Source organism: Neomonachus schauinslandi, chromosome 14 (assembly GCF_002201575.2).
Source record: "Neomonachus schauinslandi chromosome 14, ASM220157v2, whole genome shotgun sequence".
Lineage (NCBI taxonomy): Eukaryota > Metazoa > Chordata > Mammalia > Carnivora > Phocidae > Neomonachus > Neomonachus schauinslandi.
The window spans coordinates 86,229,301-86,256,905 of record NC_058416.1 but is presented as its reverse complement, the minus strand read 5'-3'; the positions used below and the strand labels follow the sequence as shown (position 1 = coordinate 86,256,905).

The 27,605-nt window shown below is 41.5% G+C and overlaps 1 protein-coding gene across 1 annotated transcript in view; it reads left to right on the top strand.

Moving 5' to 3' along the window:
- The window catches only part of SBNO1 (strawberry notch homolog 1), a 52,638-nt gene extending 41,527 nt beyond the window's left edge, over nucleotides 1–11,111 (top strand). The window contains exons 25-32 of the mRNA XM_021698686.2: nucleotides 970–1,044; nucleotides 1,759–1,905; nucleotides 1,991–2,085; nucleotides 2,180–2,272; nucleotides 5,983–6,120; nucleotides 6,741–6,817; nucleotides 8,206–8,399; nucleotides 9,523–11,111. Coding sequence (XP_021554361.1) covers nucleotides 970–1,044; nucleotides 1,759–1,905; nucleotides 1,991–2,085; nucleotides 2,180–2,272; nucleotides 5,983–6,120; nucleotides 6,741–6,817; nucleotides 8,206–8,399; nucleotides 9,523–9,665 — 962 coding nt within the window. The 3' untranslated portion in view covers nucleotides 9,666–11,111. The remainder of the gene's footprint in view (nucleotides 1–969; nucleotides 1,045–1,758; nucleotides 1,906–1,990; nucleotides 2,086–2,179; nucleotides 2,273–5,982; nucleotides 6,121–6,740; nucleotides 6,818–8,205; nucleotides 8,400–9,522) is intronic.
- The last annotated feature ends 16,494 nt before the right edge of the window (nucleotides 11,112–27,605 follow it).

Genomic DNA, 27,605 nt, shown 5'->3' with positions numbered 1-27,605 from the left:
ACCAGGGGCAGCCTGCCACATCTTTTCTCCATGTTTGTTTAAATACAGCTTTTCTTTTAAATGTTGCCAATATTACTTTAATATTACTTACAGTGTACTTTTCTCATTTCATACCTCCTAGACAGACACCTCTTACAACCCAGTACCTATAGCACTAACATTTTTTTTTAACAGTTGCATAATATTCTGCAGCTGGCTTATACAGTAGTTTCTTTTTTTAATCATTCCCTTATTGGTATTCAGGTGGTTTTCAGTTTTTTGCACCATCACAAACAGTGTTGAAATTATACGGCTATCCTATATAGATTTTCCCCCATAAGATTGGTTTCCAAAAGGAGAATTTTTGGTTACACAGTTGTCACCTGCAGAATCTAAACAGTTTTGTGCATGTAGCAGAGTATTAGCTGATTTATTAAATTTGTAAATAGGATATGATAATGCTTTTTCTGTTGCCCTTTTCTCTTAACGCCCTTGTTCTGTAAGTCTGGGTTGGCACGTATTAAAGAGCCCCATAAACTGCCTTCTCAGTAACAATTCAGAACATGTTAACTGTTACACATGTTGCTTATCTTTTGCAGCACCTTGTCTATACTGATAATGTGTGGGAGGGAAACAAGATTAATAGCTTATTTACACAGTTATTTAATTAGTTAGTCTATATGTTCAAAATTGTTTATATTCTGTAGGTGACAACTGTATAGAGATAATACAGTATGAAGTTTGAGTACTGTAGGATTTCAGAGTGCCTAAAACACCTTTGAGGACTGTGTGTTCCATTTAATTCAGCTAATAGAAACTGAAAAATGCCTTATGCTGTGTTTTAATGCTAGAACTTGTGTTCTAGTTTGGGGTTCCTGGGTGACTCAGTCGGTTAAGCATCTGAAAAAAGAACTTGATCTAGTTTGATTAGTCGGATAATAATAGCTCATTGAATTATTTGGGTTATAAGGTTTTTTAATTTTCTGACAGATGTTCGACAAGGACTGATAGGAGTTGGCCTGATAAATGTAGAAGATCGTTCGGGAATTCTTACTCTAGATAAAGGTAAGAGTATGAGTTTTGTATATAGACCTAAGACATAACCATTGCTGTATCATTACAGACCATTTTCTTTATGCTTTTGTCAACTTGAAGGGGAAGCTTCAAGTTTGTAGTTCTCAATCCCTCCTTCTTGAGTGCTCATAAAGCACTCTTGGTGGTTTTTGCTACTGTGGTTATTCAAAAGAGATTAAACCTTTATTCTGTCTGCAAAGCAGCAATTCTCAACCCAAGTTGCATATATGATCAGCTTTGCTTTTAAAAAATACCGAAGCCAGTGCTGAGGCTTAGACTTTGGTAATTTCCCATGTTTCTGAAGCTTCTAATTTTGTACCCAAAGTTGAGCTTCACAGACTTACAGCACTTAGACCTTTTTACAAGTCAAGATTTCATGTTGGAGAACAAACATTCTCATGTGCTAAATTGTGTTTGTACTTTCAGTAAGTGAAGTTTGACAGTGCACAAATTGAATAAGGCAACCATCTTTGGAGCATGTATTGGTCGTGCTAATTGCTAGAGGTAGAAATGGTCAAATTGTAGCTCTGTTCTGGGAGCAGTACAAGGTTGTGGGTGTGAGGGAAGACCGTGGTGGAAGAAGTGAGACTTGGTCAAGGCTTAGATGAATAAATGTTTTTTGTTTTTTATTTTAGTTCCAGGGGCAAGTGGATTTTAATTGCTATTTGAATGCATTAAATCTTTCATATCATCTTGTTCTTACAGATTATAACAACATAGGAAAATTCTTAAATAGAATTTTGGGCATGGAAGTACATCAGCAGAATGCATTATTTCAGTATTTTGCAGACACACTTACAGCGGTTGTTCAAAATGCCAAAAAAAATGGAAGATATGATATGGGAATTTTAGGTAAGTGGAGAAATTTTGAAAATGTCCTGTGTATTCCTAATAATGTGTTCTTTTTCCATTTATATGTTGCTTTTTCTTGTTCAAGATCTTGGTTCTGGAGATGAAAAAGTGAGGAAAAGTGATGTTAAGAAGTTTTTGACTCCAGGATATTCCACTTCTGGTCACGTAGAGTTATACACTGTAAGTTTGGGAAACGTGCACGTGTAGGCGTAACCACCTGTCATCGGCAGTCACAGAAATGAGTGTCATTTAAGTTGTATTATTTCTTTTACAGATTAGTGTGGAGAGGGGAATGTCTTGGGAGGAAGCTACCAAGATTTGGGCTGAGCTGACAGGACCAGATGATGGCTTTTACCTGTCGTTGCAAGTAAGACTCGTCTCCTTGCCATGTGAACCATTCAGATACATCATGCATTGTTGTTGTCAGCAGTGCAATTATCTACTTTGTGCCAGTTTTCCAATGGTTTAGGTTTTCTCTGTTTTGATAACTTGTCATTGTAACTGGGTTTGTCCTTTTATAGACACTTTCATTTAATGTATTTTAAGGGGTGTTATTGGGTGTGAGTTTGGAATTATTACACATTCTTAGTTAATTGGACCCCTTTGTTTCGTGGTGCAGTGATCTTCTCTAGGCCTACATAAAGGACTGCATTCATATTTAGTTCTGTAGGCCTTTAGTAAGTTTTCTATCTGAAAGATTCATTTTTTTTAGTTAGTGTAAATAATTCCTTAGTATTTGTGGGTAGAGCTAAAAAGGAGGGAAGTGTAAATATGTATGTGTGTATATACCCATACATTTACATACAGGCATACGCACGTCCACAAATGCATGCATGCATATATGTAATCATCCATAGTCATGGTACAGTATCTTGAATTTTCCTGTTAAAGACTATGGGATTTTTATGTCACCTCTTCTCTGATCTTTATCTGTGTGCCTTTTCTTCTACAGTAATAATCTTTATTCTCCATGGCACACAGGGTGATAAAAGATTACTGATACTATACCCCAATATTCCCTGAAAATAATTTTGGGAAAAAAGCGTAAGCTTTATATTTTTTTGCTTTCCCCCATTCTCTCATTTCATTAAAACATAGTTGTGCTATTTCTGCATTCTCAGAGTATGGCACTTCGAAAGTATGCTTTTCTTTTAATACTTAATCTTAGCTCTAAAGGTAATTAATTTAAATTTAATGCTCACCTCTCACTAGTTACTGTCTCTAATTGTTTTGTTTCAAGACTATTCTGCAGTAGAATCCTCAAGTTCTTGGAAGCATTACTCCCTGAGTTAGTTTGTTTTTAGATTGATCTGTTTGAGAGAGCGCGTGTGCATGCCTGCTTGCAGGGGGAGAGGGAGAGAGAGAATCTCAAGCATACTCCATGCTGAGCAGGGAGCCTGACATGGGGCTCGATCCCAGGACCCTGAGATCATGACTTGAGCGAGCCGAAGGCAGACGCTTAATGGACTGAGCCACTCAGGTGCTGCACCAGTGCTTCATTTTTATGGCTGAACAATGTTCCATTGTATGTATATACCACATTTTTTTATTTGCCAATAAAAATAAAATACAGTTGGAGAGACCCAACTGTAAACAAAGACCAGGTTCAAGATGTAACTGCATAAAAGAGACCATATATGGTGATGCCAGAGACAGTGTGAGACCATAAATAAGCTATTTAGAGCAGGTGTCCCCAGACTTCTTCTATAAAGGGTCAGATAGTAAATACTTCAGGTTTTGTAGGCTATGTATAGTTTCTACTATTCTTTCTTACTGTTTTTTTCTTCCTTTTCCCCTCCCTCCCTCTCTCGCTTCCACTGTTCTTAAACGTAGGAGCATCAGGGCCCAGTTTGGTCGCACTCCTGATTTTACTGGTCCTTGATCCAGGAGCAAAGCTCTCAAACTGAATCTGGCTCCTGATTAAGTTATTTTGGTTTTTTTGAAAATCTTATTGAGGGGAGCCTGGGTGGCTCATTAGATTGAGTGTCTCACTCTTGATTTCGGCTCAGATCATGATTGCAGGGTCATGAGATCGAAGCCCATTGGGCTTCGCGCTTAGTGCAGAGTCCGCTTGAGATTCTCTCCCTCACTCCCTTTGCCCCTCCCCCGGCTCACGAGCGCCCAGTTGCGCGCGTGCTCGCTCTCTCTCTAAAATAAGTAAATTAAAATCTTTCAAATAAAAATCTTACTGAGACATTTGTAGATTCACATGAGGTTATGAGAAGTGATGGAGAAGTTCCTTGTACATCAGTTTCACCAATGGTAACATTTTACAAAACTGTAACATATCAAAACCAGCATTATATCACTATTACATAATTCACCAGATTTTATTCAGATTTCTCCCTTAGATGGGATTTTGATTGGTGCAGATTAGGATCTTGGTTATTGGTTTTTCATTCCAAATTATTGCCAGAATTTACACACTGGTAGATTTTGAGGAAATTGCTGATCGTCATCTTCCTTTGAGTGAAAGGAGTGGTAATACTGGTCCTTTGTTACTTCCTGCATGGCAGCAGGATGTGAGGAGAGGCAGCCTTAGAAGGGACATCATTCCAGGAAGGTGCAGCTGTTTGTCAGACATGCTTTACAATGTTTACCATGTGTTAACATTAGGAAAACCATGTCGGAATTACTTTTATTTCCACTGTGGTGTGATGATTTATTTTGTAATTACACTGAACTAACTTGACACTGTAAAGACAGTTTGCACTGTTACATGCTTTAAACACTGTCCTCTGAGTACTCTAATACCTCTATTGAATGTTTCACATCAACTGATAAAACATGTAAAATTAATTTTTACCTTAACCATTGTTTTATAGACTTTGTGGTAATTATATAAATAATGTTTAAATCATTTGAACAAGTAAACGATAAAGGATTTTTAATATCCATGAAGAGAAAAGTAAAATACTAAGTTTTTTTCTTTTATCAGTGTAAGAACTATCTTAATATCAAAAGTAGCTCAGTGAGTAATTTGTTTTGTAGAGGAGCTGGCGGTTTCTTTACTTTGAAACTTTTCTTTTTCCTTCAGTTTTCCTCTAGAGATTATTGCTTAGAAATTATTCACCATTCTTAGAGGAGATATTAATTTTTCTAATCTTAATTTTCCTTTAGTTTAATGGGCCTTTTAATAACTCCTTCCTCTTAACATTTCTGCCATAAGTCCAACTTTTTTAAAAAATTAAAAATATATGTAAGTTACATCGTTTGTCTGATGCATCCATTTCTTCCACTTCTGCGTACATATTTATGTATTGTTTGCTCAACATTTTGGCTTTTTCCTGTCATAGCTTTACTGTTTACAAATCATGTGACCTCTCACTTCACTCTTAATGGCAACCCTAGGGAGAGACAACCCTGATGGATTAGTAGATGAATGCAGGGAACCATGGGTGATGAAAATCGTTGTCTTGGAGGTTATGTTTCATTGTAACTTCAAGTAGAGGAAGTTTTTTTTTTTTTTTTTTAAGATTTTATTTGTTTGTCAGAGAAAGCACAAGCAGGGGGAGTAGCAGGCAGAGAGAGAAGCAGCTCCCAACTGAGCAGGGAGCCCGATTCGGGACTCAATCCCAAGACCCTGGGATCATAACCTGAGCCGAAGGCAGATGAGATTATTTAACAACGTTTTATTATGAAAAATTTTAAACATAGAGTAGAGGTAAAAGGATTTTCCTCTAAAGAGCCTGCCCCACTACCTAGACTCCTCCCTCATGGATGTCTGAGGCAAGAACATGGACTAGAACAAGTCCGTGTTCAAAATTGTCTCCACTGGACATTTGTGCTTTAAAGCTTTATTCAAAACAATCTTCTAAGGAGTATCTTGACCCTCAGCATATGTGTTCAGCATACCTCACAGTTAGGATCCCAGAACTTTCATTTGGGTGGGGCCTTGTGAAACGCAGGGAGATGAGCAACTGCCGTCCTCCCCCACAGTTAGAGATTCATGTGCTTACTCGGCATTACAGTCTTTCAAAGGATTGCATTTGCTAATATGATGGTACAAACAACAAGTTTATCTTAAAGTGTACAGCACAAATCTTTATACTTTCTCGCCTTTTTTTTTTTAAATAGATAAGGAACAACAAGAAAACTGCCATCTTAGTTAAAGAAGTGAACCCTAAAAAGAAGCTTTTCTTAGTTTATAGACCAAATACTGGGAAACAGCTCAAATTAGAAATTTATGCTGATCTAAAAAAGAAATATAAGAAGGTATTTTTTTCATTTGTACATTATACTATTTATGAATACTTTTTTAATAATAATATATTGAAACTATGTTTAGGAGAGGTGTGTATCTATATTTAAAGTTATTTTGTCAATTTTTCTATTTGATTACTGGAAAATTGTTTTCAGAAAACATGTTGTCAAGTGTTGTTTTATTAAAATCCCAGTCTTAATGTTATCAACCATTAAGAAAATTGTACGACGATTATTTGAAACAACTTGTGTTGTCAAAAAAGGAAACTTCCAGTGCTAACTACAGAAATTAGAACCGCCATATTTATACTTTGCAGTGATTTGTAGTAAAACAGTGAATGACTAAGTTTTTTTCTAACATTACTGTTAATTTTTAGTATTACCTTATATTACTGTTCTTCCTAGCCAGTTTCACTTGTAAACAATTATAATTAAACTAGCTATTTGAAACATTTATTATGTAGGAAGTACCTAATGGCAGGACTTTATGAATGGCATGCAAATGCAGGCAGTAGCAAGGGCCAGATTGTCCGTATCGAGATGACTATAAGTTGGCTTTAGAGACCATAAGAAGGCAACCAGTTTGTTTAAAACAGTACTGTTTCAATGGAATTTTTGTCTTATTTTCACAGGTAGTCTCAGATGATGCCCTGATCCACTGGTTAGATCAGTATAATTCATCTGCAGATACTTGTACTCATGCTTATTGGTTAGTATTTTCATGTTTCTCACCATATTTTCCAAAATGTAATCAAGATTTAATTTAAAAGCACCTTCGCTCTTTTGCTGTCTAAGTCTACAAACAGATTACTGTTAGGTGTCATTCCTTCTATCAGAAATACTTGTTGTATGTCTGTGGACCACACACTCTCTAGGTGTCCCCTCTGTTCTTCACTAATGCTTTGTTACTTCTGACCAACTGTTGTCCGGCAGTATGGACTTGACTGTCATTCTTCTTGTTAAGACTTCCTTTTTCTCCCTCCTTCTCTTTTTCCTTCCTTCCCTTCTTTTATTTTCTTTTTCCTTTCTTTTTTAAAAACTTTACTGGTGTCCCAAATCAGTTTCATTTTTAAGGCTAGGGAACTTGTAGGAAACTAAGAGTTGCTGACAGCACCAGAAAATGTGTTGTTGAGCCTGGGAAGTGATCCTGGTGTGCTACTAGGTTGGCTGGAGGGGTGTTCTTTCAAGTCACTGTGTAATAAATACCTCTTACAATGTTCATTTCAGGGCCTTGTATGGGATATTTTAATACACTGCAGATCATAGGTCTCACTGTTTTCTTACCCATTAAATAGTCAATAGGATATCCAGCCCACTTTATGAAAAGGAATATAGGATATACATGAATTTAGCTAGGTGGTTTTTAGACACATGTAGGTAGATAAATTTGATAGGAGCAGTGTTTTGTTTTCATTTTGAGAGCATATTAGTGCTTTTGGAAATTAGGAAAAGCTTTCAAGATAAAATATTTTTAAAGTTAACTTACAAAAATCCTCTCTAAAACATTTGCTTTGAGTATTAGCAAGAAAGGTGCCCAGTACTATGTATTCTCTTGAATTATTATTTGAAAGATAATTTTATTGATGAATTATGTAAATTTAACCACAAACCATGTCTTCCTGTTTTACAGTTTTTAAAAAATTTACTGGTTTCATTATTTTGGTTTGCTGAAGCCTTTCCTAGTTACATGATTTAGAATATATTGGTTGTTTAATAATTTTTAGAGGTAACTGGCAAAATTATTTGATAAATTAGCATCAATATAGTAAATGAATGGATGTTAAAATGACAGACCTTTTAAATGGATATCAAAACCAGTAAGTCAAACCTTTTACAAGGAGTCAAGACTCAGAAATTTTATTTTCTAAAATAAATCTTAGAAACTTAAAAAATCAGTAGTGATACCTTAAATTGGAAAGGATAATCCAGTATGCCAAAAGATGTTATTTATGAAACTGTCAGTAAAGAAAGGCAAATCGTGCCAGGACATTCTCCACTTGAAACATAGGTAGACTTTGTAAGCCTTATGTGTGTGTTTGTGTGCGCACGCATGTGTGTATGTATATACATATATATTTTCCCCCCTATCTGTCCTAGGCGTGGCAACTGCAAAAAAGCCAGCTTGGGATTAGTTTGTGAAATAGGTCTTCGTTGCCGCACGTATTACGTATTATGTGGCTCCGTTCTGAGTGTCTGGACAAAGGTTGAAGGTGTTCTGGCATCTGTCAGTGGCACAAATGTGAAGATGCAGATAGTTCGGCTAAGAACAGAGGATGGACAACGGATTGTAGGTGAGTCTAATTTTGGGGGGTTGAGCTGTTGGAAAAAATCAGATCCTTTTTTTTTATTTTGATTCTTACATTTTAAAATCTCAGTATCTATTGCAGTAGTGGAATAGAGCTTGATTTATATGTTCTTAAAAGGTTGAATGGAAGTTAAGCCTTTGTTGATTCTGGCTTAAGTTATGATATGGTCATTTATTTTATGCTGCTCTCAGTTGTTCCTGCTCCCCTTCCTCACTGGTGTAAAGACTAAGCCCAGCCTCTTGCCGAGGAGTCCCTGAAATCTGCTGTTTTACATTCACTGAGCCAAATAGAGACTGAAACTAAAGTTACTGTGCAGAGAGGCCGGCTTGGAGTTGTGCAGAGAGCATGGGCAGAGCGGGCCAGCTGTGCCCACCATTCACTCACTGACAGGCTTCGCAGGGATCCCTGCTGCTTCATGTTTGTTTCATTTGCCACAGCCTTCCATTTTTATCATGGGTTGCAGATGGGCAGTCTGTGGGCCAGAGTCCGTGAACATTTTTTTGACCCTCAAATATTTTCAGTTATTGCAAGTTTGGATTTGAATTAGTTTCCACCATTTAAAAGTCAAAAGCCTGGTTTTTCGTTTTCTCAAAAGGTGCGCACATGCACCAGCTTATGTGAAATCTTGAGCCCCTGTTCCCAGGTGAGAGGAGTTAAAGTTCCTTTACCCAGGACATATATTTTCCACAGTTTACTAACATCTGTACTGTGCCCACTTGGAAGTTGGCTGCTTCAGTCAGCATTTGAATTTGCAGCCACTATCCTGTAGTCTTTTGCTACATTAGTACTTGCCAAAGAAGGTTGTGTTTACGTGCGTTTGTGGAGCTACAAAGATAGTAGATAGAGAGACTGTACTTGACCTTCTAGTCCACCACCAAGAGGGTGGTGTTGCCGTAGACGTGCATATGCTTAGGTATTTGTGGGTAACGCTGCCGAGGAATTGGATTACTTCTGAAGGGGCCAGTTCAGTTATTAGGTATTCATTTAGTTTTTGTGTGGCGTCTTCTTCGTTACACTTAATACTATGCTTCATTTGGAATGTGCTGTGAAGCTGTAAAATACAGCTCTCCTGGATGCAGCCTTCCTAAATTCTTGTTTCTAATTGCAGGTTTGATCATTCCTGCAAATTGTGTGTCTCCTCTTGTAAATCTCCTGTCAACTTCAGACCAGTCTCAACAGCTTGCGGTCCAACAGAAACAGCTCTGGCAGCAGCGTCACCCACAGAGCATCGCCAACTTGAGCAACGCATAAGAACAGACAGGTTTCGACATGGATGTATCTGAAATGCTGTTGAAGCATATCATTTGCATAAAAATCAGGGACAGTTTCCAAAGAATTATAATTTTTTTTCAGTTGTGCTCTCTCTAGTTAATTTTTTTGGGAATAAGGACAAACCTGGAATAGATAGCAAAACTGAAAATCAGCAGTGCCGATGGTGGTACATATGTCTTTCCTTCGCTTTTCCCATGGTACTTCCCATATGCTTTTACTTTGGGTGAACAGAGGGATATGTGCGCGTGCGTGTGTGTCTGTTTGTTTGTGAGTTTGTTAAAGGCTACAAACCACAATTGGTTTAAAAATGCTTGGAACTTCCCAAACTGGCTTTACTTTTATGTTATACAGTGCTCAGGGTTAACGCAGTACATCCATGCAATTGCTGTGGGAGTTATCCCCAGATGCATGTGTTTTGAGTCTATAAATATAGAAAATATATATTGGTTTCTTTTTCCAACTTATTAAACAATAGGTTTATTAAAGCATGAAATGAAAGGTTGCATATCATGCATTCAGGTTTTTTTCTAGTTTTTGTTCTGACAGTGCATGTCTTTGAAAGCATGTGTAAACAAGATTAAAACGAGTCAAGTAATGGAGAGAAACTTTATAGATGTACAGCATTGGTTATTGCATTTTTATAGTGTTTATACCTGGGTATTGCTTCTCACCCTGCAAATCCCACCCCCAGGCCCATTCTCCCTGCCCCAAGTTTCTTGTCAAGGTAATGAGTACATAACATTTTTTGTGGTAAAACTCTTAAAAAGTTAATTTTAATGTATTAATAGTATTCCTAATGTGTGCTGCAGAAACGGCTACAAGCCTGCTTTTCTTAAAATTACATTTTCCTTAACTTAAAGATAGTTTTAGAAGTACAAATTGGCTTCCATCTTGCAAACAATCTTTTTTTTTACTTCATTATCTTAATTTGTCACTCATAAAAAAGGAAACCGTACTTGAGCTGTAAACTAGACAATGAGGAGACACTTGAGGCTTCTGCTGTATGTTTATTTCTTGTTGTTATTGTTGTTACCCAGTAACTTGAATATTGTTTAATGTGTTGTAAGACATTGTAGAGTTTATCTCAAGCTGTTAAAAATGGTAATGTACAAATGTGAATAGACACTTATCTATAATATGGGTAAGTTTTGTTTCGCCTATAATAGATGTTTATAAAAACAAGTGAGGGGACAATTGGTTTTTTTGTTTCCTTTTGTTTTCCTCCCCCCCCCCCCTTTTTTTGCTTGCACAGGTTGCACTATTGAAAAATTGAGATTGTATAAACCTGGTCAAAAGCTACAAGATACCACAGTCTTGTAGATGTCTAATAAAAAGTTATTATACTAACCAGAAGTGGACTCGTGTTTAGGTCCTCACCACTTGCAGAAGCAGTCTGTGACGGGGATTCTGCAGAACTTGTGTGTTGCTCAGCATTCCAGGTAGCCTTCTGTTTGGGCTTCTATTGGGCTAGCCCTCAAAATTGAGATGGTATTGAGGAAGGGGTGAAATGATAGTACTTTTGAATGTTGCTCAAGTTGAATTGTTCTCTTTTGTTACTTTTTAAACTTCTAGCAGAACCAGGTGGGATGGATGTTCAGTGATGGAAAGCTAGGGCTTTCATCTTCCTGTGTTTCTTTAAGCCTGAGTTTGCTTATGTCAAGTTTACCATAAGTTTCCTTTAGATTTATTTATTCTTAATACCTAGGAGAACACATTGACAGTAATTTCTGTTCTTTGGCATGTTTTGCCAAGTGGATGCAACTTTTATCCTCAGTCTAGGCTTTCTATCTCAGGCAGTGATCCATCTGAATATCAACCAGTGTTCCTTGTTAGGGCCACTAGACCCAGCTGGCAGCCAAGAGCAGATTGTCCCACCTGCAGCAAAACTTCTCAGTTAATTCCTGTCTTTTTAAACCGGTAGTCTGTTCAGTGTCCATCAACACACTAAAGTGAAATAGAATTGGGGAAGGGAACCCTAACAGACCTGTTCCCCTCAGTGAAACAAAATGGCAGGGTTAGGGAAGACAGATTCTCATAGGCTCTTGGCCCAACTTCCTCTTTTGTGTGGGGGGGTATCTTTTTTGCAGGGTATGCTTACTTCCAAGCAGCATCAGTACGAGAATTCTGTAGCATGCAGTTGGTTGACGCCCATAATTCCTGATGTAATGTTTGCTCTTTTGAACAGCTATCTTGATGCAAAGGGCATGTGTATGTACTGTTCTTTGAGGAACAGCTTTGTTTTGCTTTTAAAAATAAGGTCCAGAAATAAGGCCTCTGAAAAGTCTCCGAGGAGACCTCAAAAAGGCGACCAATGTAAATGGAGGGGGATTTGAGGTGCCACATGCCCCTGCCCATCATGCCCGTCATGGCGTGGAGTGTGTTGAGCACCAAGAGTCTGCTGCTCATCCCCCTCTCTGGAGGCTGAACATAGGACCTTTACACTGTGCCCTTAATCTAAGTCAGCAAGTTCAGGTTGGCCAGCATGGGAAAACCCAGGATTCAAGGTCCTCCTCTGTCAAAAAATCAAGTCTTAACAACAGCTAACTTCTGTAAAACAGGTCCATGTATTTCAGGATCTGAATGCCACGTCTGACCCCAGGGCCTTGTTGAACCCGATGTGAGTCCATTTGGCCCCTGCAATGCCTTTCCTCCCTTTTTAGCAATATGGCTCTGAGCACAAAAGATTTGATTGTAAATCATGTTCGTGTTTTCAGAGTTTACAGTGTCAGTTGTGCTGAAAACCACTTTCTGAGTCCAGAGCTGCTCAGATGGTATCTTGGGGGTAATTCATGTTCCCCGAGTTTAGCAATCTCCACACCACAAGGTCTCTATCTGCAGTTCAGTGGGATTATCCAGATATAGGCATCAATGATGTGTATTCCTCAAAGTATTAACGGAGTATTTCTTTAAACACAACTTGATCAAAAAGTAAATATCTTAAGCAATTTTCCCTTTTTGCTGCTATATTGCAGATAGACTCTTCAATATTTTTTCTTTACATCTGTATATAAGTTAGCAAGAACTTGCATCCAAAGCAATGTACTAGTGTGTGTTTGTGTACATATATTTATTCCAGTCCAATTAATTAGCACTTCAGAAAATTTTTTTGGCTGCAACAGGAACCCTTTTCATTTTAGTGTGCTTCATCTGTAAAGGTAAAAGTTCTAGATTACCAAGCTCCGGGGGACTGTAACATCTTAGAGGTTTTGTGTCTGCAGCCCCTGGGGCATTCATTTGCTAGCCTCCATGTGATACTATTAGAACTCCTAATAGGCACGACCAGAAAGGGCACCAGGACAGCATTTACAGTTGTATAATGCAAGCCTTTTCCCCCACCCCCTCTACTTCGCAGTTAGCACGAAGGCAAAAAGTAGTAGATTACAAATGATTGGTGCATCTCAGTTTATGAAAGTAGGAGCAGAGAAAAAGTATTTTCCCTTTTGGTCCTTTTCTTGATAAGATATTAAGAGGAAGGTCCATGTCTACGATCTCTTACTTTAAAAACGTACCTGAGTGATACTTGGTAGTTTCTGAGAATGGTGCTACATAAGAGTCGCTGTTAGGCTGGGATCCAGTTAGCCGGACGTTGGGTTAGTTCAGGCATCCCAATAGCAAAGGTAGCCACTGTGATGATGGGCATCACATCACACCCTTGTGTCTGGGCTCTCCCTGGCTAAGCACATACCCACACACAGGGCTGTGCACACTTTGCTGTTGGAGTACGGCAGGCAGTTCATGTCATGGCTGCAGCTGCAAGCAGAAACGGTTTCTGAAAGTTCCTCATGGCATGCCAATTATCGAATACAAATGCAGTGTCTTTTAAGGGCATATAAGTGAAGGAAACACATCTAGATACCCGCAACTCAAGCTAGCTAGTAGTTTTTTTCTGAGTACTTGAGGTGAAATCCAAGACCCACCTTCTTATTTTAGGCTGTACTTATATATATGTACATAAATGTGTATATATAGAAATGTTGAGTTCTTTTGAATTCTGAATGTAAATATTTCTTGTAAATTGGGACCCCACCCACTTGTTTTTCCCTTTCCCTCTTCCCTTCAATCCTATTTATTCTTTTCTTGACTTCCCATATGGGGCATCTTACAATTTTTTTTATACAAAAGTATGGAAAACTTCTTAGTTGAATTTGTTCATATATTTTAGAATTCAGTTTTGCATCTTTACTATAGAATTCCTATGTCTATTTTGTGTTAATATTTTTCAACATGCCTGATTGTGTTTGCATTTTTATTACAAATTTTTACTGTGTGCAATGCATTGTATTGGGGGGAATGTACTTGAGTGCAATTTCTGATACTGTCATTATATGACTAGTTATGCTCATTTATGTTGCTCTTTGGAAGCTATAGTGAGCCTGATGTTTTCACGTAAAAAAAATGTCCTCCCAAGACTTCCTTTAAGCTCCTCTAACTTCTTCAGTGCATTTGGGATCCAATGTACCTCTTCAGTAACCCGACTTGCTCCTACCCTTACAGTTTTTCAGGCCTGTACCAAAGTTTTCATCTGTGTGGCTCTCCAGCTGAGAAGAAAATCTTGCAGATCTGACAGTAATTGATGGCCTGCTGCTGGCTGCAAAGTTTCTGTGTTTTTTAAAGAAGTCAGGCCTATACTTTTAACCTGCAAATAAGAAATCAGAAATTTACTTTGCAGTGAGCACAGGTAGTCTGCTTCTGCTCTCACCTGTTAAGGATTTTAATAGTGGATGGGGAGACTGGCCCGGTACATGTGGGTCTCCATAAAGAATGTACTTGAAGGAACAGTTGTCCTCCCAGAGAGAGCAACACAACTGCTCTGGAGGCTTCCACGAGCCTTCAGTTCATGGGTTGATTCTGTGCTGAGGGTAGAAGAGGCAGTTAACTCTGGGTGGACTCCCCTGCGCCTCTCTCGCCACTAGTATACTCCTGGGAGTTGCCCTTGACTGGATGGAGCAGCCAGAAACCTCATTGCTGAGCTGGATTAAGGCATTCTTGATAATGAGTGTTGCCAGTAGGGAAGACCCAGGGGTGGCTCATGAAAATGGTGGTAATTATCTGCTGGGAGGCAGACACTGGGTTTTTTTACTTAAAAATTTTGCACTTTGAAGAAAATGTTCCTCCATGACTTTTAGGAGGGCTTGCCGTGAGCATTTCTTGGGCCTTTCACTCATGTACATGTTTCATTTACCTGTCGAACTTGCTAGACTTGTTGAAAGTTTACAAGTTGTCTGCATGTAGATAAGCCTTTGGAACCTAGCATATCTTAAATTAGGGCCTGTCAGAGATGCGCTCCAGTGGGAGTCCCGGCTCAGACCCACCGTGCCCACTCCCTGCCTCTGGTGCCCGAGGAGTGGTGAGCGGGGCAGCGTGCAGCCGCCGTCCTGGGCGCTGCAGTGGCGGGACAGCTCAGAGCGCCCGCCGGCATGAGCCCAGCAAGGGACGCAGCCTGGCCAAGTTGGTTCTTCTGCTTCTCGAAGCTCAGGCCTCCCCCGGGTCTGACGGTCAATCCGCAGGCGCCTTAGTGAGCGCGCCCCATTCTTCCACCTCCCCACTCCTAGGGCCTTTCTTGCTGTGACGGCATCTGTAGCACTGAAGAGGATAAAGAAGCTTTGAGCCTTCTTTCCGACTTCCACATCAGGGGCAGAGCTTGTTTCTACATAGCACATTGTAGTCTCACCGCCATTAGGGAGAAAAACCATCCTGTTCATGGTTTATACGGAATTTGCAAACTACTGATCGTTATTTTTCAATAACCACTTGTATCTACCATCAACCATGAGAGGTGGGAAGAGGTATGCTGTATCTCTGCAATAAAACTTTTGCCAGGTTCTACCTCTGCTGAGCAAAGGATACTTTTATACTAAGTAGGCATAGGTCTTCCTCCTTTACTGATCTGACTTGGTGCATCTCGAGACAACGTGTGATGGAATCCAAAGACAATTTGAAACTAAGGTGGATGTAAACTCTTGGTGGTTTTTATTTGGTTCTCTTTTTTTATATCTCCCTTTTTATATTGCTCCTCTGTCTTGAATGTCCGTTAGTGTATGAAGGGTACGCACTGTTCAATGATACTGCACTGCTTCATTCAGCCTTCCACGGTTAATCCAGTACCAAGTGTCCAGAAGCGATTGTTCCAGCCATTCTGATATGTAACTTTAAAAATTGGGTCTCATGCAATAAACATGTGTTGGCTGCATTTAGCGAGGTTTACCCTTGCAAGTAAAAAACGATCAACCATGAAGCATAACAAACTCTGTATTTAGTTTTTTGTTGTCGTGTTGTTTTTTTTTTTCTTTTTTTTTTTGTAAGATTCTTAAATAAATTAAACTGGCTAATACGGCTTTTCTCCGTTTGTGTTTTCTTTCTCTGGGTCCTGAGCTCCCGTCTGAGCTGTATTTATGCCACCGTCTTCTCCTAGAGAGCTTTCATTTTGGGGGCTTGGACTTTCTTAATGTTGGCATTTTATTTAGAATGAATTAGAGAAGACTTCTCCGCGTGGCTAGGCTGGAACCCAGCACTCTTCAGAGCAGAAAAGGTACACCCTGCCACACGTGGGCACAGCTCAGTAGGTCTGGGCAGGGGTCCTGCCACGGCTTCTGAGACTTACCTCACGGAGTCTTTCCCGAAAGATGCCACAAAACGGAAGGGTGGCCACAAGTATTAGAAGGCTTGGGGGCACAAGGCTCCTTCTTTAAAATCATTCCTGGTGTTGAGCAACCGCCCAGTCTGTGAGTCCCAAAATTTGAGCTCTGCTTAGGAAAAAACGAACTAGTGTAGAAAACTGTCGACATACTGTGTGCCTACTGTGTGCCGGCCGCTGTGGAGCACTTGCCGTATTCCTTTCCGTGGCTTTCAGTCCTCCTGTAGGTTTCAGAGGAAGTCACTTTGCTCAAAAGCCATGAAAGGTGTTTCCCATTTTTGTGGGATTGGTGCCTGTATTAAGGGTTTTATAAGTAACTGTTGTGCGTCTAGCGTTGGGTCACATGCTGGGTACTTACTCTCATGTCAAGACCGTAAACGAGCAAGCAGATGGGATTCTTGTGGTTATGGGAGTTAAGAAAACATCAGGAATGCTATGTGCATGAGCCTAGGAGGTGACTGCGCACGGCGTTGAGGAAGCTGGAGTGGATGGAGGAGGGAGTGGTGCAGTCTTAGGCTACTATTGAGCTCTGGGGCTCCTTGACAGAAATAAGGGTTGGCCAGGAAGTCCAGTCAGCTCCTTGCCCTGGCCTTGGGAAGCAGAGAACAGGGAAAGAGGGGAAGAGAAGACACCACAGAAAGAAGATCAGTTACCTCCCCTGCAAGGTTTGCGTACCCTACTCTAAACTTTACAGATGAGGAGACGAGCACAGTACTGGGAGCCAGCACGGGGTGGGGTTCTGTCCAGCCTAGGTGTCCTGGGCCAGCAGTTAGCACTGCTGTCCTGGAGAAAGGCAGAGGGAAGGGGTGTGGGGAGGGAGGGATGGGGATGCATGGATGGGTTTTTTTTCTTTTTTTAAAGATTATTTATTTGACAGAGCACAAGCAGAGGCAGGGGGTGCAGAGGAAGAAGCAGGCTCCCGGCTGAGCAGGAAGCCCGACGCGGGGCTCGATCCCAGGACCCTGGGATCATGACCTGAGCCGAAGGCAACCGCTTAACTGACTGAGCCAGCCAGGTGTCCCCGCATTTTGTTTTTGTTTTTAATGTTTGGAATATGGCTTGTTTGTTAGTCTTCGTGTGATTTGAAATGCTTAAGAGAATCATAATTTGTAGCTTGGAATTCTTAAGGGAATTTAATCAAATTTGTAAATGGTATTAATGATTAGGGGAATTTAATCTGTCAAATACATGAGATAATTGAGTATTAATTGAACAAGTGAAAGGGAGTGTTTTACATTTTAACCAAAGTTTTTATTTTAATTTTTTTAAAGGGATAGCATCGGTTTTTGTTTTTTGGGTTTGTTTTTTTTTTTTTTTTCAGATTTTATTTGTCAGAGAGCACAAGCGGGGTGGGGGGGAGCAGCAGGCAGAGAGAGAAGCAGGGTCCCCATTGAGCAAGGAGCCTGATGTGGGGCTCGATCCCGGGACCCTGGGATCATGACCTGAGCCGAAGGCAGACACTTAAGGACTGAGCCACCCAGGCGCCCCCCTTAACCAAAATTTTAAAAAAATGTATTTGTAAGTTGAGGGGCACCTGGCTGGCTTTGGTAGAGTGTGTGACTCTTGATCTCAGGGTTGTAGGTTCGAGCCCCATGATGGGTGGAAAGGTTACTTAAAAAATAAAAATCCTTAAAAAAAATGTGTAAGTTGAGCTTGAAGACTGCAAAGAAACAGGATTTTAAATGTATAACTTTATTAGGTTAGGGTATTCATCTGAGTAAGAGATTAAGAGACCTGACCTTCATTGAGCACCTCCACCATCCCCAAGTGTTTGGTTCCAGTTTGCTTTGACCGTGTTCCCCTTCCTGTTTTATCTGCACTCAAGTCTGCTTTTCGCCTCACCGTGTGTCCCTTGGGCCTCCACACTATTGACATTTGGGCCAGACCCTTCCTTGCAGAGTGCTGTCCTGTTCGTTGTAGGATGTTTAGTGGCATCCCTGGTCTCTACCCACTAGATGCCAGCAGTACACACTGCTCCTCACACCCAACCGCACCACCCCCCCCCCCCTCGGGGTGTGACAACCCAAAATGTCTCCAGACATTGCCAAATGTCCTCTGAGTGGCAAAATCACTGGTCCCTTGGTTAAGAACTACTCTCCTTGGCAAATTAGTCGTAAGGAAGTGAAAAGTTGGTGTCTACAATGGGTGTGTGTGTGTGTGTGCCCGTGCACGAGTTTGTGTTTTACAGAGGATGAGGTCCGTGAACAAGGGCCTTGAGATATGGAAAATACAAATGCTTAACTGGCTGGGGGTTTGGAGTATGTACAGTACAATTTCCATAAGTATGAATATTTAACAGCTAGTCATTTGAGAGCATGATGTAAAGAAGCCATCTGTGGAGGCCTTTATGGAGAGAAAGGAGGCTAAAAGAAATGTGCAAAATGATTATTTTTAGAGTCCAATTCTCGGCATGTTGGCTTCATCCTCTGAAAGCTGCCCACTCTGGGCATCAAGTGCATTATTGGGTTAGGAGAGGCAAGTGCCTTGCTGGTGGCTCCAAATCACCGAACCATCATCATTTAAGAATCACCGCGAAGTATCATGCAAAGGTTGGATGACAGGGTGGGTGCTAAATTAGTCTGGAACACTTCTTACGTTCGTGATTAGCTCTTTGCTTGAATACCACCACCTGACTGAAGTCAATAAGTAGATGAGAACATAGAGCAAACACTGTTTCCATTCCTACCACTTGGTCCCCTGTTCCTGTTCCACCATTTCAAGGTGGTCAGCCTTGCCAGTTTCTTCAGTATTCCTTCTTAGGGAACTCTAGAGGGTAATTTTTTTTTTTAGTAACAAAAACAACAACAACAAAATGCTCTAGCTTCTGTTGTTTACCTTTGGTTCCAGGCAAGATTAGCTTTCAACAAAGATTGATGTGCGATCCCTTTTTACTAGAGAAATCCAAACTAGAATAAATTCTAATTGTAGGAAATTAAAAAATTTAGCAGCATGAACCCTTAGTAGAAAGTGGAGTGTTTTGTGAAGGTGCTCACTGGTTAGAGCAGTAAGACTCTCCTGGAATTCTCCCCATTTTCCCCTCGAGTCCAAGATCAAGATAAATTATACATTTCTCTCAATTCCTGCATTAATACTGGGTTTTTGTTTAGCTTTGTGTTTCCACAGCTTATTTTTTGCATGTGTTTCTTGTTCAGAGGTATTGATACGAAAATAAGTTCATTATATCCTTGAATGCATGTCCCATTTTTTGGTGGTCTACCCATAGGGAATCAAGCTTAAGAAACAAACTTCTGTGGTCTAAAACAGGGATTGGCAAACTCTGGTCCACAGGTCAAAACCAGTGCATCACCTGCTTTTGAGTGCCCCTGCAAGCTAAGAAAAGTTTTTTTACATTCTTAAATGGTTGGGGAAAAAAGATTATTTTGTAACATGCAAACATTACGTGAGATTCAAATTTCAGTGTTCATAAATAAAGTTTTATTGGCACTCGGTCATGCCATTTCTTTTATGTATTGTGCAAGGCTGCTTTAGCACTAAATGGCAGAGATGCATCGTTAAGAGACTATGTGGCCAAACTATGGCAAAGCCCAAAAAGTTTGTTATCTGACCCTTTACAGGAGAAGCTCGCTGGCTCCTGGCCTACAAACAGGAGTAATGGCAGGAACATAACTGAAAATTAATAAATTTAAGAATAGACCTCTGATCAAAACCCAACTTGATATAAAATCAAGTATGATTTTGCTGTCCTGAGAGGACATAAACCACATTAGAGTCGCTAACTGTGATAAGCTAATCATGACACTGCAGTCCACAACTTTGCTGGTCAGACTGTTGGGTTTGACCATCTACTTAACTAGTTTCTTAGGTCAATGGTCTCCAGACTTTTTTTTTGGTCACATATTTAAAATTTTTTTTTTTTTTCTGGAGCGCCTGGGTGGCTTAGTCGTTAAGTGTCCCAACTCTTGATTTTGACTCAGGTCATGATATCAGAGTTGTTAGATGCAGTCCCACGTCAGGCTCCACGCTGGGTGTGGTACATGCTTAAGATTCTCTCTCCCTGTCTCCCTGCCCTCCTCTCTCCCTCTCAAAACTCTACTGCTGTTTATTAGGTTATTTGTAAGTTCTGTGTGTGCTTCTGTTTCAATGTGTACACAGTAAATCCCATGTAAATAGAATTTCTAGTATTTCCCTAGCCCAGTGAGTCCCCCTATAGCACCTGGAGCAGGTGCACCCCACTTTGAGCAGATTGCCCCAGAATGTTGTCCAGTGATGGAAATGTCTCCAACACGATGCAAAAGCCTTTCTGGGCTGATGAAAATTATAGAAAATGGCCCGTGCTTTGTCTCTCTGCCTTTTTAGGATGTTAGCATTTCCAGGATTCTTAGAGCTCTGTCGCATCAAACCTCCCTAATCTTACAGATGAGACTAAGGCCCAGGGGGGTTAAACAAGCTACCTGAGGCTTAAGGAGAAGTATAAGGTGGATGCGGAACTAAAACTTTGTCTCCTGATCTATGCTAAGCTCTTTCACTGGGCTCCCTGGTCTCCTTGGTTCATCTGCTGTGCTCCCTGGCATGCCCATCTGTGAAATGCCCGTTAAACTAATAAGGAACCATTCTAGATCATTCTAAAACCACTCATTAAAAGGTGCTTATTTGGGGTGCCTGGGTGGGTCAGTCGGTTGAGAGTCCCAGCTCTTGATTTAGGCTCAAGTCGCAATCTCAGGGTCCTGGCATCCAGCCTCCCGTTGGGCTCCACACTCAGCGGGGAGTCTGCTTGGGGATTCTCTCTCTCTCTCCCTTTCCCTCTGCCCCTCCTCTTGCGCTCTCTCTGTCTCTCAAATAAGTAAATAAATCTTAAAGGAAAAAAAAAGGTGCTTGTTTGAGTTGCATCACAGGCATGTTTTTAGTGGAACCACTAGGAATGTTTGTTGCCCTTTTCAGGGTTTTAACTCAGACACAGAGGGAAGAGGAGAGGGGGGGAAATCCAGATCCTTTTAGAAGCCTGTTGCAGTGGGTTGATGGACATAAAAGATATGTCCACCTGGAATCATTAAATGTGACCTTTTTTTGTGGGGGGGGGGAGAATCTTTGCAGATGTAATTAATTTAAGAATCTCGAGATGAGATCATCCTGCAATGACAAGTGTTCTTAGAAGGGGAGAAGATAAGTGGGAAGGCCATATGAAGACAGGCTTAGCGTGATGCGGCCACAAGCCAAGAGACACCTGGAGCTGCCAGCCTCTGGGAGCGCGAAGGATTCTTCCCTAGAGCCTTGGAGGGAGCATGGCCCTCCCTGCAAGCACCTTGATTTCGGGTTTCTGGCCTCCAGAGCTGTGAGACAATGCATTTCTGTTGTTTCAAGCTGACAAATTCCTGGCAATTTGTTATGGCAGCCCGAGGACACTAACACATCTGCTATGGGAAGTGAGCTGGGAGCAGGAAGGAGGGTACGAACTGATCTTGCTTTGTCCCATTTCTAGGACCACACTGAAGCCATTTATGAAATGCTCAGTGTGCCTGACTAGAACATCCAAGGATGCAGTTCTTTGCTTCGGGAAGCTCAGACTCATGAAGGAGACAGACCTGATTAAATGCAATAATAGCAGGCATTGACAGAGGGCAGCCAGCCAGGGAAGACTTCTCAGAGATGGGGAGAGTTGAGCTGGACTTGATGGATGAGCAGGAGTTTGCCGACCAGAATATAAGGGCAACTTCCTTCCTTCCTTCCTTCCTTCCTTCCTTCCTTCCTCCCTCTCTCCCTCCTTTCTTCCTCCCTCCCTCTCTCCCTCCTTTCTTCCCTCCCTCCCCCAGAGAGAGAGCACACAAGCAAGGGGAGCAGCAGAGGGAGAAGGAGAAGCAGGCTGCCCGCTGAGTGAGCAGGGAGCCTGACATGGGACTCGATCTCAGGACCCTGGGATCATGACCTGAGCTAAAGGCAGACGCTTAATCTACTGAGCCACCCAGGCGCCCCATGGGAAGTTTAACGTAATGAAGTTTTAGGTGTGGGGATGAACCAGAACCAGGCTCAAAATCCGTCTGGCCTGAAGAATAATAAATAGTGAGAGGTGAGGGGTAAGGTAATGACTCTGATGTGGTGGGGTAATGGGGGATCGCTAAATGTGGCTTCTGTGTCTAGAACAGTAAGTTTCATGACAGCATGGGGACGGTCTTCCTTTGCTGACCCTTAGAAGAGTGTCTGACACTTAGAAGACTCTCAACAAATATTTGTTGAGGGGAGCCTGGGTGGGTCAGTGGGTTGGGCATCTGCCTTCGGCTCAGGTCATGATCTCAGGGTCCTGGGATCGAGCCCCGCATTGCATCGGGCTCCCTGCTCAGCGGGAAGCGTGCTTCTCCCTCTGCCACTCCCCCTGCTTGTGCTCTCTCTCTGTCAAATAAACAAATTAAAAACAAAAACAAAAAAATTTGTTGAATAAAGCGGGGAAAATTCCACATAATCTTCTCAATAGATGCAGAAAAAACATCTGATAAAATCCAACTCTCGGGGTGCCTGGGTGGCTCAGTCGTTAAGTGTCTGCCTTCGGCTCAGGTCATGATGCCAGGGTCCTGGGATTGAGCCCCGCATCGGGCTCCCTGCTCAGTGGGGAACCTGCTTCTCCCTCTGCCTGCCGCTTCCCCACCCACTTGTGCACTCGCTCTCTCACTCGCTCTCACCCTACCTCAAATAAATAAATCTTTTTTAAAAAATAAAATAATAAAGTCCAACTCTCACGATAAAAACACTCCAGAAAAAACTAGTAATAGAAGGGAAATTCCTCCACTTGATAAAGGGCATCTATGAAAAGCCCACAGTGAATATCATACTTAATGGTGAAATGCTGAAATCTTTACCACTAAGTCAGGAACAAGACAAGATGTCTGCTCTCACCACCTCTACCCAACTTGTTCTCGAGGTTCTAGTCAGGGCAATTAGGGAAGGAACGGAAATAAAAGACATCCCATTTGGAAAGGAGGAGGTTAAACTCTTTACAGATGGCATGATCTTATATACAGAAAGGCCTTTTTTTAAAAAAAGATTTTATTTATTTTAGAGAGAGAGAAAGAGAGTGCACACGCCTGAGCATGGGGGTGAGGGAGGGAGGGGTAGAAGGAGAGAGAAACCCAAGTGGCTCCATCTAACAACCTTGAGATCATGACCTGAGTTGAAACGAAGTGTTGCTTAACTCACTGGGCCACCCAGATGCCCCATTTTTTTTTTTTACCGTAGGCTCCACACCCAATGTGGGGCTTGAACTCAGGACCCTGAGATCAAGGGTTTACTCTACTGACAGAGCCAGCCAGGGACCCCTATATACAGAAAATCCTAAGGAAACCACATACACACACACAAAAACCAGTAGAGCTAATAAGTAAGTTGAGGGAAGTTGCAGGATACAAGACAATACACAAAAATTACTTGTATATACTAGCAATGAACAATCCAAAAATCAAGAAAACAATTCCATTTATAATAGCATCAAAAATAGTGAAATACTGGGATGCCTGGGTGGCTCCGTTGCTTAAGCGTCTACCTTCGGCTCAGGTCACGATCCCAGGGTCCTGGGATGAGTCCCAGGTTGGGCTCCCTGCTCAGTGGGGACCCTGTTTCTCCCTCTGCCTGCCACTCCCCCTGCTTGTGCTCGCTCTCTCTCTGACAAATAAATAAAATCTAAAAAAAAAAAAGAACAGGACATTCCATTAAAAAAAAAATAGTGAAATACTGGGGAGTCTGGGTGGCTCAGTCAGTTAAGCGTCCGGCTCTTGGTTTTGGCTCAGGTCATGATCTCAGGGTCGTGAGATTGAGCCCCACCTCGGGCTCTGCGCTGGGAGTGGAGTCTACTGGAGATTCTCAGTCTCTCTCTCCTTCTGCCCCTCCCCCCCGCTCTCTCTCTTTCTTGTATTTGGGGTGTAGAGATTACTTAAAAATAAAATCTTAGGGGCTCTTGGGTGGCTCAGTAGGTTAAGTGTCTGCCTTCAGCTCAGGTCATGATTCCGGAGTCCTGGGATCGAGCCCCACGTCAAGCTCTCTGCTCAGTGGGGGGAAACTACTTCTCCCTCTCCCTCTCCTTCTGCCTCTACCTACCCCCCAACCCCCTGCTCATGCTCTCTCTCTCTCTCTCATGTGTTCCCTCTCTCTCTGTCTCAAATACATGAATAAGATATTTTTTTTTTAAAGATTTTTATGTATTTGAAAGAGCATGAGCAGTGGAGGGGCAGCGGGAAAGGGAGAGAATCTTTTTTTTTTTTTTAAAGATTTTATTTATTTGAGAGAGATCCCAAGACTTGCACACTGTAAAGTATAAAACATTGCTGAAATTAAAGGGAATAAACCTTAATAAATGTAAAGACAGCCTGCATTCATGGGTTGAAAGACATAATAATGCAATTAAGATAGCAATACTCCCTGAACTGATACACAGATTTAATACAAGCCCTGAATTGGAATTCCAGTTGCCTTTTTTCTTTTTTTTTTAAATGAACAAGCTGATCCTAAAACTCGTATAGAAAGGCAAGGGACCCAAATAGCCAAAACAATCTTGAAAAAGAAAAACAAAGTTGAAGTATTTACACCTCCGAAATTAAAAAAAGAACACAAAAAATGGGCAAAGGATCAGAATAGACCTTTATCTCCAAAGAAGATACACAAATGGTTAGAAAACACAGGGAGGGGCGCCTGGGTGGCTCAGTCGTTTAGCGTCTGCCTTCGGCTCAGGTCATGATCCCAGGGTCCTGGGATCTAGCCCCACATCGGGCTCCCTGCTCTGCGGGGAGCCTGCTTCTCCATCTCCCCCACTCTCCCCCTGTGTTCCCTCTCTCGCTGGTCTCTGTCAAATAAATAAATAAAATCTTAAAAAAAAAAAAAAAGAAAACACAGGGAAAGATGCTCAACGTCACTATTCATTAGGGAAATGCAAATCAAAACCATGAGATACCAGTTCATATCCACTAGGATTCCAAAAAAAAAAAAAGCCAGATAATAAAAATGCTGGTGAGAAGTAATTGGAACACTTTTACATCGCTGGTGGGAATGTAAAATTGTACAGCCACTATGGAAAGCATTTTGATAGTTTCTCAAAGAGTGAAACAGAGTTACTAAATGGCCTAACAATTCCTTTTTTTTTTTTTTTTTAAGATTTTATTTATTTATTTGACACAGAGAGATACAGCAAGAGAGGGACACACAAGCAGGGGGAGTGGGAGAGGGAGAAGCTGGCTTCCCGCCGAGCAGAGAGCCTGACATGGGGCTCAATCCCAGGACCCCTGGACCACGACCAGAGCTGTAGGCAGACGCCCAACGACTGAGCCACCCAGGCGCCCCTATGGCCTAGCAATTCCATTCCTGGGTATAGATCCCAAAGGGTTGAAAACATGTTCACACAAAAACTTGCACACCCATGTTCATAGCAGTACTATTCACAATAGCCAAAAAGTGGAAATAACCCAGATGTCCCTCAACGGGTAGATGGATAAACAAAATGTAGTCTATCCATACAATGAAATATTATTCAGCCATAAAAAAATGGACAAAGTACTGATATGTATTATAACGCAGATGAACCTTGAAAACATGCTAAGAAGCTAGGCACAAAAGGTCACATATTGTATAATTCCATTTATATGAAATGTCCAGAATAGGTCAATTCGTAGACAGAATATAGATTAGCCGTTGCCTAAAGCTAGGGGTAATTATATATTTTAAAGGGTAAATTTTATGCTAAGTGAATTGTATGTCAATTAAAAACAAAAGGAAAAAAACATTTTCAGTGATGAAGTAAGGGGGATAGGCATCGCATCAAAAATTAATATCAAGAGAGAATAGCCCAGACCATTTGTAGGAGGGATGGGGCAGGTCGCTGAGATCCAGATTCCTGCATCAAGGAAACCGAGGCCCAGGCCACAGTTCATGGGTGGGGCCAGAATTAGTACCCAGGTGTGTCTGCTTCTAGCCCTATGCTGTCCAATAGGGAAACCGCTAGCTCTTGGGGCTATTGGTGCTTGAAAAGTGACTAAGTCTGAATTAAGATGTACTGTGAGTGTGCAATGCACGCTAGGTCTTGAGGACTCTGTAGGATGAAAAGACTATAAAGTATCTTAATCTCTATGTTCATTACATTTGAAATCATACTGTTCAAGATATATTGTGTTAAATCAGTTTCGCCAGTTTTTCACTTTCTAAACTGTGACTACTAAAAAATGTAAAATTATGTATGTGGCTCGCATTTATATTTCTATCAGACAATGCTTCTCTAGAGTATTTGGGCCCCTGGGGCAACGTAGGAGAGCTTGGCATTAATTCATTCACGAAAAAAAATTTCACTGAGTATCCTTGGCTGAACTAGCCTAAAGCTGATCACAGGGGGTGCTGGTTAAGCTGGAGAGGGGGCACCACCTGCACTTTGAATCCTAAAGGGGAGGAGGGAAGGCATGTGTGGTAACCCTTCCCTCTTGGCGGGGAGGTTGATGCCTTTTTCACTAGATCCAGATGTGCCTGAAGGTCTGTGACTAATTAAAAAATCTGCAAGGCATGGCGATTAAAAACGGCAGAAAAGGGTGGGTATCTTGTGTATTTTGAGGAGCTTTACTATTTAAGCGGAACTCCAAGAAACGGTACCTTCAAAAGCTTAGTCATCTAATCCAAGATGTATATTTGATGATATGTTTCAGTCAGACCTGAGGATGGGCTAGAGGGGTGGGCGTGGAAGGAGGACCGAAAATTGTAATGCACACTCCAGGAGAGTACAAACTTTGTCAAGTTCATTCTTGCATCCTTGGCGCCTGGACCAGTGCCAGGCACATAGTAGGCGCTTCTTAAATGTCTGAATGAGTTAAGATGTAGAGTTACGTGGATGCAAGAGTGAATATTCCAGGGAAGAGGCCTCTGACTTTTGTCAGTCTCCAAGGAGTCTCATAGGCCCCCAAAGGGTTAAAAACCACTTAATACAGACAGAGACACGAAATTTATTTGAAATCAATGTCAAGAATTGGTTGTTCTTATTCTGGGGAATGGCCAGACTTCGGCGTCTGGCATGATCTACGTGCTTAAAAATACCACTCGCCACCATTTTCTCCAGGTAATTTTCCATCCCTGCCCCCACATCCAAGGGGGGGAAAAAGTAATTCTGAAATCCTACCTAGCTATTTAAAAAAAAAAAGGAAGGAAAGAGACGAAGCGGTAAAAGAGCGAATCTCCGGGCGCTGAGAGCCTAGAAGAAGAAAGGGACCCACGCGGCCCTTGGGCGCCGCCGGGACCCAGCCCCCCAAACTTTGCCAAGTTGCGGGCGCCGAGCGCGGCCGGAGGCGCGGGGCGCGGCCGCGGGCGGAGCCGCCCCC